General features: G+C 40.3%; 1 protein-coding gene across 2 annotated transcripts; it reads right to left on the bottom strand.

The window, feature by feature from the left end:
- Window positions 1–4,117: 4,117 nt before the first annotated feature.
- On the bottom strand, window positions 4,118–17,854 carry ZNF233 (zinc finger protein 233). 2 transcript variants are annotated; one of them, XM_037012365.2, is made up of 6 exons: window positions 17,797–17,847; window positions 15,742–15,901; window positions 15,149–15,210; window positions 9,688–9,814; window positions 9,044–9,136; window positions 4,118–6,834 (listed from the first exon to the last, which is right to left on the bottom strand). In XM_037012365.2, exons 2-6 carry the CDS (start codon window positions 15,857–15,859, stop codon window positions 5,294–5,296), a joined length of 1,941 nt encoding a protein of 646 aa, XP_036868260.2. In that variant the 5' UTR covers window positions 15,860–15,901; window positions 17,797–17,847; the 3' UTR covers window positions 4,118–5,293. The 2 variants fall into 2 exon arrangements, with proteins under 2 accessions (XP_036868260.2, XP_036868261.2); XM_037012366.2 differs by lacking the exon at window positions 15,742–15,901 and having other exon boundaries at window positions 17,797–17,854.
- Between the last annotated feature and the right edge of the window lie 680 nt (window positions 17,855–18,534).

Here is an 18,534-nt window from a genome sequence, read left to right on the forward strand (position 1 = left end):
AGGGGCCTACCATACAGGAACCGGTTCCTTGATCTGTTGTCCATTATTGTGCACCACACTGTTTTAATAACTGTATTTTTATAATAGGTTTGACATTTGACAGCATAACTCCCCCAGTTATATTGTTCTAGATCATTTTCACTGTTCTTGGCCCTTTAATAAATGTCTGTTTATTTTAGAATGAGTTTGTCATTTTCTGCACATACACACAAAAATCTTATTCATTGGGATTGTATTGAATCTATAGATCAATTTGGAGAGATTTGGTATCTTTTTACTGTCATTCATTTTGGTCTGCAACTTCTCTCAGTATTTTTTTTTTCCTCTGTAGATTTCATATTTGTTTTATTAGGTTTAGTCCTGGGTTCTTGATACTTTTTATATCAAAAGTATACTTTTTATATTTCTTTATAAATTCTTCTAATATTCTAACTGTTGCTAGTATTTAGGAATACCACTGAATTTTTATGTTGGCATTGTATATTGCAGCCTAAGTTTACTAATTCAAATATTTTATTTGTAGATTCTTTTGGATTTTCTACATACATAATGATGTCATCTGCAAATAATGACAATTTTCTAATCCTTATGCCTTATTTCATTATACTAGTGAAAATCTGTATTATGGAGAGAATGATAGTAGACATTCTTGTGTTACTCTTGATCTCAGTGGACTGCTTTTGGTGTGTAACAAGAATTTAATTTACAGTATGTGTACCATGTGTTAGACCACAGAGACAAAGATCCATGAGTGGTTACTGCAAGCTGGGTACAGTTTCCTTTACTTGACATGTATTAAGTCATTTATTCTAACATCTCAACTATTAGCCTCATTTTACAATGAAGAAACAGAGGCAGAGAGAGTTTCATTCACCTGTTTAAGATCACACACCGTTAAGTGGTCACACCAGGATTTAAACCTGAGCAGTTTGATTCCACATCTGTGCCCTCGGGCACAACATCCAAGCCCAGATGGTTCCACGGAAGAACATCTACCCAACATGTAAGTAACCAGAGACAATTCTATACCGCCTCTTCCAGAAAGTAGAGGCCAATATTATCCTGATACCAAAATGAGACACAGACAGTACAAAAAGAAAAGAAAAAGAAGAAAAAAGAAAACTACAGACTAAATCAACTCCAAAATAAAAATCTAAAGCAGTCACAGAAATTGGATTATTAATTTTGTTAGGTGTGATAATGGATTTTTTAAAAGTCCATATTTAAAAGATGAGAATATTGAAGTAGGTAAGGTAGGTGTGAAATGATGTATCAGGGATCTGCTCTAAATTATTTCAACATTTAAGATAAAAAGGGAAAAGGGACAGATTAAGCAGATGTGTCAAAATCTTGGTGACTGTTGAATTTAGGGGTTGATATGTTCCATTACATTTTCTCTAGTATTCTTGAAATTCTTCATATTTAAGAATTAAAATCTTGAATTTTGAGAGCTTGTTCAAAACCTGTGTGAACAAGGGCAATCGTTTCAACTCCCTGAGCCTATTTCCTAATGTTACAGTGGGAATGTTATCACTTACCTGAGGCTTCAGTACTGTAAGAATGGTGACCCTGCAGTTTCCCTCAATGGATGCTAAGCTTCTTTCATCCTGGTGAGATGTCTTCCATTTCTGGAGAGACACGTCCATTCTCTGAGAATGGGCAAGGTGTTTAAGAGAGCAATCTTACCTCCGTGGAATTTGTTGAACTGTCCTCCTCTGGGAACAGAAGGCAAATATGACAGAAAAATCCACAATGCCAGGTCTGCCTGACCCTCCTGGACTAGTCGGGGCGTAACCTGTCAGGAAGTGTAACATTTAACCAGCTTGACTACTGGTTCCTCCTCACCGGGAACATTTACTCACACACCCTTTTCCTTAAGATATCGTTTCTTTTTTGTCACCCTCAACAGACTGCCCCCACCGCACAGACTTGTTATTCCCACCTCTCCCCAGCTTTTGAATCAAATCTTTTCTAAGTCCCCCCAGTGCAGTTGCACTACCCAGGTCCTGATTACCAGTAAGTTCCAGAATTACTGATTTGGAAGGAAATCTCAGGAAGGATTCTCACCGATGTGGCTTTTGGCTTGACTTTCAAAAGCAAGACTTGTGTCTGGGACCCACCCTCCGAGCCTCATCCTATCAGCATCGCCTCACAGACATCACAACAGAACCAGTGTCTGCCCTGCATGGGCTCGCAGGCTACTGAGCTCTCAGGCAAGAGAATAAATAACAGTAGCCACATTCAATTTGCTTCCCAACCCATCAATTAAATTTCTAATGAAAGTTACTGTTATTTATCAAATCTAGGACTATTTGATTCCTTTCAATAGACTGCAGTTCTCTGGTGAAATCCTCCATGTTTTCACTACCTTATTTTCAAATCCAGATTTGATTAACTCCAATGTCTGGATCACTCTGGGGTGATCTTCTATCACCTTTCTCTTTGTTTTAGATCACTTACTCTTTATTTATCTTGGAAAGACTAGTTGATTTTGGGTTTTATGCCAAGCACTGCTTATAAAGATATGTGGAGGCATCTTTATCCAGAGGGTTTCTTTTCTTGTTAGGCAGAAGAGTACCGGGAGGCCGGCTTTATCCAGTCCAGATTGTGTATCTGTTACTCGAGAGGGCTGGGCCACTAGGTAGCTGGGCCACTAGGTAGTCTTGGGTGCTTCTGGAAGAGAGCTGCACGGTATACACCAAATCGAAAAGTGGTTATTCTCTGACACAGCACTAATTCGGAAATTTCCTCCGAGGAAGTAACAATTCAAGAGCATGAAGATGAAAGTTACTGTCCTAAGTTTTTCATTGAACTGCTCTTTAGAAGACACAAACTGAACATTAATCAGTAGGAAACCGGTTAAAACATGATACATCTACGTCCCAGAATGCTGCACAATTGAAATGTTAGAGATCAATATTGACAGGAAATGTTTCCTACGTATTGATGAGTGAAGAAAATCAAGTCATAACATAGTATGCCTATTATCCTAGTTTTGTAAAATTAATCTGTATCCATATGAATAGATAGCCTAAAAATGTTAAATAAAATGTGTGTATGTCAGCAGTGTTACCCGTTTTAGTCTTTTTCTGCATTATTCTGCTTAAAAATTTCAGGTATTATTTTTATTTTTAGAAAATAAATCTAATTTTACTCTGGGGAAAAAAATTCTCCAGAACACCAATGCATGATTAAAATCGTAACTCACAGTTATGATTTAGATGTGGTATATTTAGGAAAATGCCAAGCCTCTATGTAACTGATAGAAGAGGTTTAGCAAGCAACTGCTTTACAAGTGGAGGTGCTATAAGAAAGTTAACAGAGCATAAATTCTTTCAATAAATTTCCTATCAGTGGTTGGAATGAACAAATGTGGGAATCAACTCAACCAGAAGGGAAGAGGAGAGGGAATCACAAAACAATCGATCCAGACTAATTTTCAACCAGGCCTATCCCCTGCCCTATTTGTATGGATTTTTAAATTATCACACCAATTAATCCTCCTTTTATCTCAGTTACTTTCATTTGGGTTTTCTGTTTCTTACAGCTGAAAACATCCTGATAAAAATAAGCGTAAGCTCTAGAATCTAGGGGTCCACCCTAGTATTTGGTGACACCACAGCAGAGCATTACCAGCCCTGGATTCCTGAGGTAACACGGAACTAGAGGTATCAGGGAAGTGAAGTGTCTAGTGTCCTTGAAGATAAGGTCAAGGAAAATAAACTGTGGGAAACTGCCCCTTACCTCTAGTAAATATGCACCGAGCAAACTCAATCCTGCAGCATCTGAGACACATGGGATGGTGTCCAAAACTCTCATCCTTAACAATTTAGTTCAACATCCAGAGTTCATGCTGTAATACGTTCCCTTTATTCCCACACCCCTTTCTCAGGAAGCTTTATGGAATTAAAAACAAACTTCTCTTTTTTCAGTCAGTCTGCTCCTATCACAAAAGACCCAGAAGACTAAGACAGTGAAGCTGACACTATACACAGCTGATGGCCCGCGCGCAGAGAAAGCCTTAAACGTAACAATACAGATTTTAGCCCATTATTTCTTGAAAAGTGAAGCTGAGCAGAGGACAGGAGCCAACTGCAAAAATCGTACAAACTGCAGATTGCAGGATTTTATGTATTTTTATTAAGTGATCATTTCCTTGAATGAATTTTTAAGGCTTCTTCCAAGAATCCATTTCCTTGTACAATTTACTTTGGGGTTGAGCTCATTACAATTTTAAAATATTTGTCCTGTTTATAACAGTGTTTTCTTCTCCATCGTTAGACCTTTTCAGGGCAACTACTATTTGTTAGGCACTGGTTAGAGGTCATGGTCATTTAGCAGTAACCAAACTTCCTGTCCTCATGCAGCTTACATTCGAGTGGATGTGGATTTTGTTATGTGTATCATTATACTTTAGCCAAAGTCCTGACCTTACCATTTTTTTTTTTGAGAGGGCATCTCTCATATTTATTGATCAAATGGTTAACAACAATAAAATTCTGTATAGGGGACTCAATGCACAATCATTAATCAACCCCAAGCCTAACTCTCAACAGTCTCCAATCTTCTGAAGCATAACGAACAAGTTCTTACATGGTGAACAAGGTCTTACATAGTGAGTAAGTTCTTACATGGTGAACAGTGCAAGGGCGGTCATCACAGGAACTTTGGTTTTGATCACGCATTATGAACTATAAACAATCAAGTCAGATATGATTATTCATTTAATTTTTATACTTGATTTATATGTGAATCCCACATTTCTCCCTTATTTTTATTTATTTATTTATTTATTTAAATAAAATGCTGCAGTGGTAGGTAGATGCAAGATAAAGGTAGAAAACATAATTTAGTGCTGTAAGAGGGCAAATGTAGATGATCAGGTGTGTGCCTGTAGACTAAGTATTAATCCGAGCTAGACAAGGGCAACAAAACATCCACAGATGCAGAAAATTTCTCTCAAAACACAGGGGGTGAGGTTCTAAGCCTCACCTCTGTTGGGCCCCAATTTCTCACCTGATGGCCCCCCTGCGACTGTACCTGTCTTAGGTTGTTCCCTTACTTACCATTTTTAAGACCTCTCTCCCATATAGATTCTATTGAACATGAAGGTTCTGATTGAAACATACTGTACCATTCTTATAGGGTTTCTGTTTTGCATTCTTTAGAGAAATGTGACACTTTGAGCTCTGTTGGAAACACTGGTCATATCTATACAATAGGTTTCCTCCAGTGGAATTCAGATGACTATAAAAAAAAAACTCAGCTTACTTCCAAATTCTTAAAACACATTTTATAAACATTCTCTGCTGTGTAGGTTTTCCGATGAAAATGAGAAGTCTAAATTCTGAAGAACACTTTTACCACACTCATCATGTGCAGTGGACTTACCACCTGTATGGACTCTCTGATGAACTTGAAGACATGAACTCTTACTGAAGCCCTTACCACAGTCAAAACATTTGTAGGGTTTCTCTCCTGTATGGACTCTCCAATGGGCTTGAAGATGTGAACTCTGACTAAAGCCCTTACCACATGTCTCACATTTGTAGGGCTTCTCACCTGTGTGGACTCTGTGATGGGCCTGAAGATGGGAATTCTGGTTGAAGTTCTTATCACACACATGACATTTATATGGTTTCTCTCCAGTGTGAATTCTTTGATGCGCTTGGAGATTTGAGGCCTTACTGAAGTCCTTCCCACATACCTCACATTTATACAGCTTCTCTCTAGCATGAGCTCTCTGATGGGGACCAGAAGTCTGATTAAATAGCCTGTCACATGCCTCCCATTTGTATGTTTTGTCTCTGGGGTGGGCTCTCTGGTGGGCTTGAAGTCGTGATGTCTGACTGAAGCCTTTATCACACACCTCAGAATTACAGGATTTCTTTCCAGTGTTATCTACACAGTGAGTATTAGGACCTAAGCTATGACTGGTACCCTTCCCACCCCTGTCACACCTACACATATGCCCTCCTGGGTGAGTGGGCTCATGAGTGACAGAAGGGTTCTGATTGAAGCTCTTAGCACACACCTGACCTTTATAGGGTTTCTCTCGTATGCTGACTCTAGGACGAGTTTGCAGATGTGAGCTCAGAATGAAGTCCTCACCACACTCCTCATTCCCACAGCACTTCTCTCCTGTGTGAGCACTCTGATGAATGCAAAGCTCTGAGCTGTAACTGATGCCTTTCCCACACTCACTACGTGTATGGGGCTTCTTCATTAGGTGCAATTGCTGATGAAGTTCAAGATCAAAGCCAAGGCCAAACCATTTTCCATTCTTAATGGAAGGTTGCTCTCCTGAGTGGAGTGGACCATGCTGTAATGGTTTCTTCATGAAGTCTTTCCCACAGTCATTGTGGCAGCAAGCCCTCACACGTTTGTGTACTTCCTGACCAGCATGGTGAAAAGGGGTCTTTCTCAGAATACAATGATCACACTGACACAGTTTATTTTTGACATCAATTTGCTGACAACTACTCTGATGAAGCTGTGACTCTCTCAGGTACATTTTCTTCCAGAAATCCCAGATGGTCTTCATTGGAAACTCTTGTACACTATTGGAACTCTCCCCTGGAAGCTTTATTATACAGTTCTCATCCTCAGAAACCTGAATAGATTCTCCAGAATAGCTTCCTGCCCACTCCTGACAGCAATCACCTTGTTCTGGCAATTTGGACCTCTTGTCTTGCAGATTTATTGTCAAGTCTTGATTTCTGGTTAATTTCTTTATAAACTGTTCCCACATTGGCCAGCACAGAAGGTCTTCTTGTAAAAGGCACTTTAAGCCTACTTCTTGAAGAGTTTCTATCTCATTTTTATTCCTGTTTCCTGGAAGGATAAAGAAAATTCAGAGGTGAAGGTGAGGACAAATGAATGTTTGTTGAGAGATAAAGATATTTCTTGACCACATTGGGAGACCTTATTTTCAATCAGTGGAGAGTTCAGCTTGACTTTATCATTGATTTTTTTCGTGCCTTTAAAAAAAAGGAGATGATGAGTGGGCTTCTACCTACTATGTGGTAAGGAGACTCATTTTGAACTATACCAAGACTTATGTGTGAGGTCAAAATTGAAAGAGGAGGCTACAGAGAAACAAAAAGCTTTCCTAGAAAGATTTTTACAAAGGAGAAATGTTACTTCCTTGTCCATAAGAATAATGTTAGAAATTCTCTCTTTTCTGCAGCAGGTATATATATAGTATAGGATCTACAAAATTCTGACTATTTGTCTCAGAATCAGGATTGCATATCTGTATATGGCCAGCAAGCCAAAAGTGGCTAGAAAAGCCTGGATCTGTCCTTCAGCATTTATAGATGGATTATCATGTGATGTCAAGAGTTCCCAAGAAGAGAAAGAGGGGATGTCCTCAGCAAAAGTGAAAAGAATGTATCTACAAGGACCTCCTCTGTCCTGATAATGAACCTATGAGATGGTAACTTTATTTCTTTATTGTTTAACAGTAAGCACACCTGTTAAACAAGCTGGACTTGAGAGAATTCCCCTTCATTTCAGTGAAGTCCTAGTATATAATATTCAACTGGTGAACATTATAACTGGAAAAAAAACTGGAAAACGTATTCCTATAATGCACTCATCCTAGGGGAATAAAAATCCTATAATAATTGTTAACACTTAATTTGGCTGAATTTTATGATATACCTGAATAGCTAACATTATCTTCCAGGTTTTATAGATATATACCTGCGCTTCCCGAAAGGTACTGTGGTAGCCAGCATACAAGATGATCCCCAATGATCCCTGCCTCCTGGTACCCATATCCCGTTGAAGTCCCCACCCAGCAGAATTTAACAGAATTATAACAGAAATATAACAGAATTTATCTATGAGGCCAACAAAATATGACAGAGGTGACAGTATGTCACTTTGAAGTTTAGGTCATAAAAAAATTGTGGTTTCAAATGCCTTCAACTCTCTTGGGTGTTAAGCAACTGGGGGGAAACCAGCTACCATGACTTGAGGACACGAGGGAAGCCCTAGGGAGAGGCCCACTTGGCGAGGCACTAGGTCTCCCACCAACAACTGTGAATAAGCCCATCCTGGAAGCACACCCTTCAGTCCCGCTAAGCCTTCAAAGGGCTAAAGCTCTGGAATCCTTAGCAGCTTTATGAGATCCTGGGCTAGAGCCACCCAGCCAAGCTGCCCCCAGATTCCTGATTCACAGAAACTGTAATGTTTATTCCTTTAAGTTGCTGAGGTTGAGTTATTTGTTATACAGCAATAGAGAACTAATACAAGGACCAGAGAAATTATACTTAGGTTAGATGTTCATCAGAAGATTAACAGCGTTCTGAAACAATCCTTTAAGCACCCTGGTTTATTTTCTGCTGGTGAGTGGTCTCAGGAGGAGTAAGGACAGGGAGATACTTGGCACCATTCTTTGTAAGCTTTTGTTTGTAAGAATCATTAAAGGAGATGAAACCCTTTAGTACAGTGAATACTGGCCTCAAGGATGTTCTTTATAGACAGAGCACAGCACCTAGATACAAAATGCTGGGATATTCTGATGTTTGCCAAAAAATCTTTAAATAAGAGCAATGAGAGCAGGCTTCTGTGATGAGCGGACATCTGAGCAGATCTGAAATGAGTCAGGGGGCCAGGAGGATGTAAGGGGTAAGAACCTCCCGGGCAGACGGAAGGGCAAGCGAAAGGCCTTGAAATAGAAGCACATTCTGCTCATCCACAAAATAGAAAGCTGTCCCACGCAGGGAAGGGGCTGAGCACAGGGCAGGAAGAAAGCAAATCAATCCAGAGGCGGGTGGCGGCTCGATCCTGTAGGACCCAGAAGGCCACCACGAGGGTTCTGGATTGTACTGAGTGAGACGGGAAGTCACAGAAGAGTGAAAAAAGTTGGGACATGGGCTGACCTACATGATCCGGCTGCTTTGTGGAGAACAGATGGGAGGAAGGCGGAAGCAGGGAGGCACGAGAAAGCCGCCGCAGCAGGGCAGGGCACTGGGGGACGGCGCTGCCTGCGCGTGGAGGGCGGGAGGGGGGCCCAGGGCCGCAGGCCTCTCACCTGAACTCCCGGCTCGGGTTTCTGACTCTGTCATCCAAAGCTTCTCCTCTCTCCCCAGCTGCAGTATCATGTCTAATTGGAAGGGTTCATAGCCTATGAAAAAGAAATGGCACATATATAAAGTGAGTATGTTAAAGGCGAAGCTTTTCATTCTAATACTATAATTTTCATGCTTTTTAAGTAGTATTTTTCCCAATTCTGATCGTGACCTGTTGTAATAAGCACCTTTTATGCTGTGACGCAGTGCACATATACACAGATGGGTATCCCTGCATCAAGGAATTGAGTGATGTGATCCTAGACATTGCCTACTTTTATCACATCTCCTTTCCTGGTTTTTAATCACAATTTTTTTGTTGCACTGTGTGCAGTTCCTCACAAGGAGCTATACTATTTCTGTCCTATTTCATGAAACACAATAATGATGTAACTCACCAAGTGATTTTAAACCCCACTAAGATGTCTCAACTGTAATTTAAAAAAAAAACAAAAACAGACAAGGTATAGGCAAGGTGTCCCACAGGAATCAGAAATTCAGACCCCCAGGTTTGAGGAAGTGTTTCAAGAGCCCCGAGGTCTTAAACATCTGAGGCCAAGACACGCCAAGGAGCTGACGTTGAGTTACAGAGGGCGCCCGTCCTCACCCACAGAGACCAGGTTCCGAAAGTTCTCCAGCGTCACGTCTCGGTACAGCTGCCTCTGGGGGGCGTCCAGCAGCCGGAGCTCCTCCTTGCTGAAGACCACAGCCACGTCCTCGAAGGTCACTGCCTCCTATAACATCAAGCACACACAACCTCAATCTTATGACCAATGGCCTCTGGAGAGGGGCAGCCCTGAGTGGAGAGGTGGAGAGGATGGGTGGGAAGGACCTCCTTTTCTCCACTCCCCATGCCACTTCCATACACTAAGTTTCTACAGTCATATCAAAAGTACATGCAATTAAAAAATAATCCCTGTGTATTTAACTTGGTGTCATGTGTGAATATTCCCACAGTAAGTGCCCTAGAACTGTATGTCTTGAGTCATGGGTTATACACATTTTATAATTTGACTGATACTACCAAACCGTCCCAGAAATGGTAGGTCAGTTTCGTCCCAAAGGAGTCTGAACATTTTTGTCTCTCTGTTCTTACTCGTACATTCACTAAGTCTGGGTAATGTCACTTTGTTACAATGTGACGACCCAACAGGCCTTCAATCACCCTCCCTGTGGAGTTATGCAATGGCTCCTCTGTGCTCTCAAGGCACATGCCAGCTATCTATGATTCAAAGAGCCCATGTGTACAGTCTCTCATGCCAGAATGTCTATTTATTAAGTGTATTTATTTTACTGATGTATCATTAATATATAATCTTACATTGGTTTCAAGTATACAACACAGTGGTTCAACAGTTATACACATTATTAAATACTCACCCCACCTAGTGCAGTTACTATCTGTCAACATAGGACGAGGTTACAGAACTTCTGGCTATATTCTCCTTGCTGCACTTCCATCCCCATGACCAACTTGTATTATGATAAAGATTTTTGTGCCTCTTTATTGCCCTCACGCCAACTCTCCCCCACGGTAACCACCAGTTGCTTCTCAGTGTCTATGAGTCTACTGCTGTTGGGCCTCAGTTTAAATCCCAAAGTTCTGTGCCTTACAAGCTGCATGACCTTATCCAGACAAAACCCTGAATCTATTTCCTCATCTGTATGATGGTACCCATATCAGAATGTTCTTAGGCATATAAATCAATATGTACAAAGTTCTTAGAACTGTACTAATTCAGTAGCCATTAGGTACATGTGACTACGTAATTTTAAAATAAAACAAAAAATTCACTCCCTCAGTTGCACTAGCCACATTTCAAGTGCTCAAGAGCCACAGGTAGCTAGGGTCTACCATCTTGGACAGCCCAATATACAACATTTCCATCATCAGAGAAGTTTTACTGGACAGTGCTTAGAACATACACACCTGGTACACAGTAGGTCCTCAATGAATATTAGCTATTATTAATAGAATTATGATTGGTAAGCATATGATTACCCTTTCTTTTGATTAATGCTTGCATGGTATATCTTTTTCGTTCTTTTAATTTCAACTTGCCTATATTTTTTGAATAAGTTTCTTATAGGCTGTACATAGTTGGGTTATATTTATTAACCCATAATACCAATCTCTGTATTTTAATTGACAAATTTGGACCATTTATACCTAGAGTTATTCTTATGTTAGGACTTAGTCGTGTCATTTTATTTTTCCCCCACTTTTTTTTTTTCTTTTGGTTTCTGGTTTCCCCCCTGCTTTCCTGTGTGTTACTTGGACATTTCTGGAACTACCCTTTGATGTTTCTATAGTGTCTTTGAGTATATTTCTTTGTACAGCTTTTATAGTCATTGCTGTAGGTATTACACTATAAGCATATCACTTGCCAGTCTACTGCTGTCAGTATGTTACCAGTTTGAATGAAATGTAAAAGATTACCTCCCCTTGTCTCTTTAACCTATTTATAACTGCCTTAAATATTTATTCTACATACATTTAGAACTACATCAATGTTATGTATGATTTTCTCAACTGTCAAACATAACAGAAAACCTGAGGAGAAAGACAGTCTACTATATTTATCCCTGTTTTTACCTACTCCATTGTTCTTTCTTCCTTCCTTCCTGAAATCCCAAGCCTTTTTCTATTTTCTTTCCTTTCTGATTGGTGAACTTCCTTTAGCTATTTTTTTAGAGCAGCTCTGCTGGTGACGAATACATTCAGTTTCCTTCAACTAAGAATGTCTTGATTTCCCTTCATCCCTGAAGGATATTCTTACAGGCTCCAGAATTCTGAGTTGGCAGGTTTTCCTTTCAGCACTTAAAAAATAATGTGCTACTTCTTTCTGGCCTCCAGGGTTTCTGATAAGAAATCTACCTGTCATTTGAATGGTTTTCCCCTTACAGTTATCATTTCTGATTACTTTCAAAATGTTTTTCTTTCTAACTAACTTTCAGAAGCTTAACTATAACATGTGTTGATTGACTTTTTTGGATTTGTTCTACTTGGGGTTCACTCAGTGCCTTGAATCTATACGTTTATGTTTTTTGCAACATTTGGGAAAATTTCAACCATATTTCTTCAAATAATTCTTCAGTCCTAACCTCCTGCTCTTTTCCCCCTGGGAACCCGAAGACATAAATGTTAGATATTTTGTTATAATCACATGGGTCTCTGAGGCTGTTTGGTATTTTTTTTAGTCTATTTTTCTCTTTTATTTGTACTAAATAATCTCTCTCTTTCTCTCTTTTTTTTTGTATTCAAGTTCTTTCCTCTGTCCCTTCATTCTACTGTTGAGCCCATCCACTTTTTTTATTTCATTTATTGTATTTTTCAGGTCTAAAATTTCTACTTGGTTCTTCTTTATGGCTTCTATTTCTTTGCTAAGATTTTCTATTTTTTCATTTATTTCCAGCATGTCTGTAATTGCTTACTGTAATATTTATGATAGCTGCTTTAAAATCCATAGCAAAATAGTTGAACAAAAGAAGATACACAAATGGCCAAAAAGCAGAAGAAAAGATGTTCCACATCCTTAGGCATCAGGAAAATGCAAACTAAAACCACAATGACATGTCATTACACTTCTGTCATTAGAGTGGCTAAAATTTAAGACTGAATATATCAAATGTTGGAAAGGATGTGGAGCTCACTGGAACTCTAACACATTGCTGGTGAGAATGTAAAATGTACAACTACAAGGAAAATTATTTGGCAACTTCTTAAAAAGTTAACCAGAGATTCTCCTCTGAGGTATTTATCAAAAAAGAAAAAAGAAAAAAAAATCTGTGCTCTTTCAAAATCTAGTATACAATGCTTCTAGAAGTTGATTTAAAACACCCAAAAACTAGGAACAACCCAGATGTCCATCAGCAGGTGAGTAGATAACCAAATTGTGGTACACCCATATAATGAAATACTATGCAGCAATAAAAAGGCACAAACTGTTGATATGTAACAAAAACGTTATGATGAACAAATGAAGCCAGACACAAAAAGGGTACATACTGTATAATTCCAATTACATGAAACTCAATAAAAGATTAATCTGTAGTGATACAGAGTAAACCAGTTGTTGCCTATAGCTAAGGGTGTGGGATTGGGTTAAAACTGGGAAGGGCAAAGGGAACACTCTGTGGTGATGGAAATGGTCAACGGCCAGATTGTGGCAGTGGTCACGAGGGCATCTCTATTTGTCAAAACCGATGAAATGCATTTATTATATGTAAATTACAACTAAAAAATGATTTTAAAAGACACAATTACAAACCACTGAATGGAAAACCACAGAATAGAAAAAATTCTTCACAATATGTATATCTGACAAAAGACTTGAACTCAGAATATACAAAGAACTCCTTCATTAACAATAAAAAGAAGCCAACTTTTAAAATGGGCAAATGACTTCCAGAAACTTTCAATGGAAGGTATACTAATAGTGCAAAAGCATACAAAAAAGCATTCAACGTCATTTACCATGAGGGAAATACAAATTACAATCACAATAAGATGTCCCATTTCATTAGAATGGCTAAAATAAAAAAGAGCTACATCACCAAATGAAAGCAAAGACGTACAGCAACTGGAACTCATACACTGCTGGGAGGACTGTAAAACGGTACAAGCACTTTGGAAAATAGTTTATATTTATATCTACCCTACATATCCAGCTTTTTCACTTCTAGATGTTTACCCAAGAGACTATGAAAACATATGTTCACAAGACCTGCACAAGGATGCTCACAGGAGCTGTATATATAACAATCAAAAGATGCAAAACAACCCGTGTCCTTGAAAAGGAAATTTTGTTTACTCTCCAGAAGGATAAACAAACTGTAATATATTCATAAAATAGAATGCAATTCAGCAATAAAAAGGAATGAATTACTGATATATGCAGTTACATAAATCAATCTCGAAAATATTATGCTGAGAGATAGAAGCCAGACATAAGAGTACATGCTGTATGCTTTCACTAATTATATTTAATTTGATGACAAGTAAACCTAATCACATGGTGACAGATGAGAACAGTAGATGCCTCCCATGGTGTCTCACCAGAGGTTTCCAACTGTGGGCAAGTGTGCTCTGGACTCAATGAGACAGAATAATGGCAACAGAACGTTGGGGGTAAAAGGTCTCATGCCAACCAAGCTTTATTCTCATGATGGCAGGTCAAGCTCTAGAATCACATCTGTATCGCAAGCCTGCAATCCGTCTCTGCCTTTGCCTCCACAACCCGCCAAGAGCACTGGGGGGAGGTCTTTATAGACAATAACGGCTCATTGCCAACACGTCTGTAAGCACGTGCCTGTGCAGTTGGCCAATCATTACACCATTGCACGTGTGCACTGGGCAAGTAGATTAGGGTCAGGAGAGGGTCCTGGCCACGGAAACTTCCATTGTCCCTACACATGGGTAGGAGACTGACTTGAATAAGACATGAGAGAACTCTGGGGGGTAATGTGAATTACTACACAACTTTCAAAATGGGGTATACAACTGTCACTGATCTGACCCAAGAGCTATGTAAATCCTGTAAGTAAATTGTATTTAATTTTTTAAGGTCCCATGCCAAAGTGTCAGAAATCAAAAATTCAGAAGCAGAGCAGCGTGTATACTTCTTTGTGGCTTCTGAAATATTAGGCAAAAAATAGAAAATATCTGAGACAAGTACATAAAAGACTGATGAATGATAAAAAACTCAAGTACATTAAGTAAAAAACATTGAAAATTGTACATAAAGTGTGTAATTATATAAAATACAGCATGGGGAAAACAGCTGGTTTATAAGCAGTGCAGTAATATGGCGTTTTAATTTTTTTGATATCTCTGAATTTCTGCACTGTTATCTGTGGAATGGAGATGATGATAAAATAAAAATAAACTAAAACAAAAGCTAAAAACAAAAATTGAACCAATAAAAAAGCAAGTGATTGGCACCTGATGAACACCTGCTTTCTTCCTCCCTCTTACCTAGGGAAGAGAGAACAGACACATCTAATTTTTGAGACCAGCTAAAATTTTCTCTCTCTAATTTTAAGAGAAAAATCGAAACTCAACTCACCTGAAACTCGGTCATTTTCTCCTGCTCTTTCTGGGGAAGGGCCGAGGCCTGGCAATGCAGAGCTGGCAAAGAGGAAAAGCCATGAGAGGTAGGCCCTGAACCACATGGCTGCTCTGCGTGAATCTTAAAAAGTGACCCCTCCTTCCGCACACAGCACTAGCCCCTCAGCCAGGGACCCTCGTGCAGTGAAGCACCTGCCCATCTCTCGGCAGCAAGGCTAACACAAGGGTCCCCTGAGGTCAGCACTCTCACGGTGGGTACAGTGGGAAATGAAAGACCGTGGAATTCATTGGATAGAAGAGTGAACTCTGAGGCCCAAAGGTCTGGGGCCAAATGCCGGTACTGCTACGAATTAGCCTTTTTGTGCCTCCAATCTGTCACCTGCAAAATGAGAATAACAGTGCTTCCCTGTGAGGGACAAGTGTGAATAGATGGAAACCCTTACAACTGATTTCCCCGCAGCTGCAGAAAAGCAGGTGGTATTATACATCATAAACGTGTCTTTGCAAGTCTTTTGCCATCTATGCCAATAAAGGAGTCTTCCATAACATCCAGATTTCAGACTGTACAATGTTCTGTCTTAAGAAATTCACCTATTTCTGGGAAGTCCATAATTCTGATTGGCTGTTTACTTATTTGTTGTCCTGTAATGATATTTGACATCAGTATCTGGTTTTGTAAAAGATATAGATGCTTGTGAATTTTCTTCATTTAGCCTGAAGTCTCAATGGTACATCTCCCTTTCCACGCTCACTGTAGTAAAGAAAAGCTAGTTAAAATTATGACTGCTAGTTTTTTTCATTTGAAACAAAATTTTGACAGACTGTCTCACTTAAATAATACTGTAGTAGTAACAACAGATCCTAACTTACAAATAGCTCTGGGATTAAATGAGCGAGTCCAGTAACCCTGGCTAGGCAAATCCATGGATACAGAGACTAGCGGTTGCCAGGGGCTGGAAGAGCGGGGAGCGAGGGGTGAAGGCTTTCTTTTTGGTGTGATAAAAATGTTCTGGAACTACACAATGGTGACAGTTCTACAACCTTGCGATTATATTAAAAACCAGGAAGTGAATACCCTAAAAGGGTGAATCAGATGATGTGTGAATTGCATCTCAGGTTTAAAAATAAGAGAAAAAGCAAGCCTTGGCTCAGTGCCTGGCACCCTGTATAAACTCTAAGTGATAACTTGATGATGGATGAGGAAGCTGAGGATTCATGAAATCAGGTTACTGAAGGTCACAGCGCTGCTGAGGTGAGACTGCCTGCCTCCAGAGCTGGTGCTCTTAATCTAGTCTCCATGTAAAAAATACGCCTACATAGAAACAACTAAAGAGAAATACACTAACATGTTTACAATTATCAATACTTCCTGGGATTATGAATAATTTTTGGTTTTCCTCATCTATTTCACAAATTTTCTGATGAGCACGAGTCACATGTATAATCAGAATATGAACATGTCATATAAAATAACAATTAATTAAATAAGTAGGTCCTTGAAGCTCCCCAATTATTACCAAATTACCCTCCCTCCTTCAGTCAGAGAGATTACCATTTTAAGGCTGAAGGAGCCTACGGCATAAAGGTCAAGAACCCAGGATGCCTGGGTTCAAATTCTCGGTTCTGTCTCTGTCCCACTGTTTGTCTTTGGGAAAAATAACAAATTCTTCACCTATCAATGTTCTCATCTGTACAATGCAGATAGTAAGAGTATCTTTGTGTGTTATGAGGGTTAAGCTAATTAATGCATATATAATCTATAGAAGAGTATTTGGTACTCAACATGTGAACAATTATTATTCATTCATCAACACATCTCTCATTCAACCTCCCGTTTATTCTATAACTATTTGAACATTTGCTAGGTAGAGAAAATCTGCTAAGGAGTGAAGGAAGTCTGTTCCCCAAATAAGTGCAAAAATTATCACAGCATATTCAGTTCCATCACGCTGGGATAATGTTACCAGGAGCCAGGGCGTCACTCCCTCCTCTCTGCACCCTCTAAGAGAAGTAAGGGAGGAGAAAGGAAAGGAGGCTGGGAGATTCAACCACAACTGTGCCTCTGGTCCAAGATAAATCACGGTGGACATCCCCAGGCACAAGCTGGTGGGGAGACCCACTCCTTCCTTTAAAAAAATGGGGGTGGGGGGCGTGGGGCTTCCCGCGCGGGTCAGAGAACGGCCAGCGGCGCTGCAGGGAGCTCAGAACCCACCGCTGGTTCAGAGGCTTTCAGGGTCTGGGCACTTCTGGAAAGACTGCTAACACCCGGCCACCTCTTAGCGGGCGCCAGGACCGGCGCTAAGCGTTCGTACACTTATTTCACGTAAACCTCACAACACGCCTACTAGGGAGGTACTACTACTAACGCCACTTTACAGGGGACAAGCGGAGAAATAAAACACCGCTACGAAGATTACTTCGCTAGGCGGCAGAGCGCGCAAAACGCGGGGCGGACGGGGAGGCGAGGGAAGCGTGGCGCGCGGAGGACGCTCAGACCTGGAGATCACGAGCCCGCCCGGAACGTAAAAGGTGGCGTAAACCGCCACCCTGCCCTCTGCGGCTTCTAGCTCCCCAGTGCGAGGGAGGAACGTGCGGGTCCCAATCCCGGGAGAACTCAACAGACACCCAGGTGCTCGCCACACTCACCTCCCATAGGGGTCCTGACGCGGCCTCGTCCGCCTCGAGCGGAAGTGTCCGGACTGCGCGCGGCTCCGGAACCACACTTCCCAGAATCCCCAGCAGAAAAGGGCTACACTCCTCCCTTGCAGAGCGGAAGTGGATCTGTTTACCCGGCGCTCCTAAACTGCACTTCCCAGAATCCTCGGCAAGACATCCCTTGTACCATTTGTCACTTTTTTTTTTTGGTATCTTTAATCTACAATTACATGAGGAACATTACGTTTACTAGGTTCCCCCCTTCAGCAAGTCCCCCCCACAACTCCCATTACAGTCACTGTCCATCAGCGCAGTAAGATGCTGTAGAATCACTACTTGTCTTCTCCATTTGTCACTTTTTGAATCTATTTTAATGAGTAGTGTAAGATGGTAAGGTTCAGTCAGTTCTCAGGCGCTGTAGGCGTTTGACATTTCTTTTTTCTTTTCCTTCGCCCCTTAAAAAAAGTTTTTAATTACAGTACTAATAAGGGTGACTGAAAAGTAAATGTGGCTATATAGGAGAGAAAGGCGAATAAAGGATCTCAAACTTGAGTTGATGCTATTGCGCCTTGGCGCATCTAGACCTCTGACAATATTTACCTGGCCATGAGCTTTTCTAAGACGCTAAGGACTCACAAGAAGGAAAAGTAACTTCTGACGAGGCCACAAAACAAGTTTCCCACTTCTGTTGGTTTTAATCGCTCATTTTGAAAATGTAGGGTTCTCTGG

The sequence above is a fragment of the Manis javanica genome, chromosome 17 (genome assembly GCF_040802235.1).
Source record: "Manis javanica isolate MJ-LG chromosome 17, MJ_LKY, whole genome shotgun sequence".
NCBI classification, from domain to species: Eukaryota; Metazoa; Chordata; class Mammalia; order Pholidota; family Manidae; genus Manis; species Manis javanica.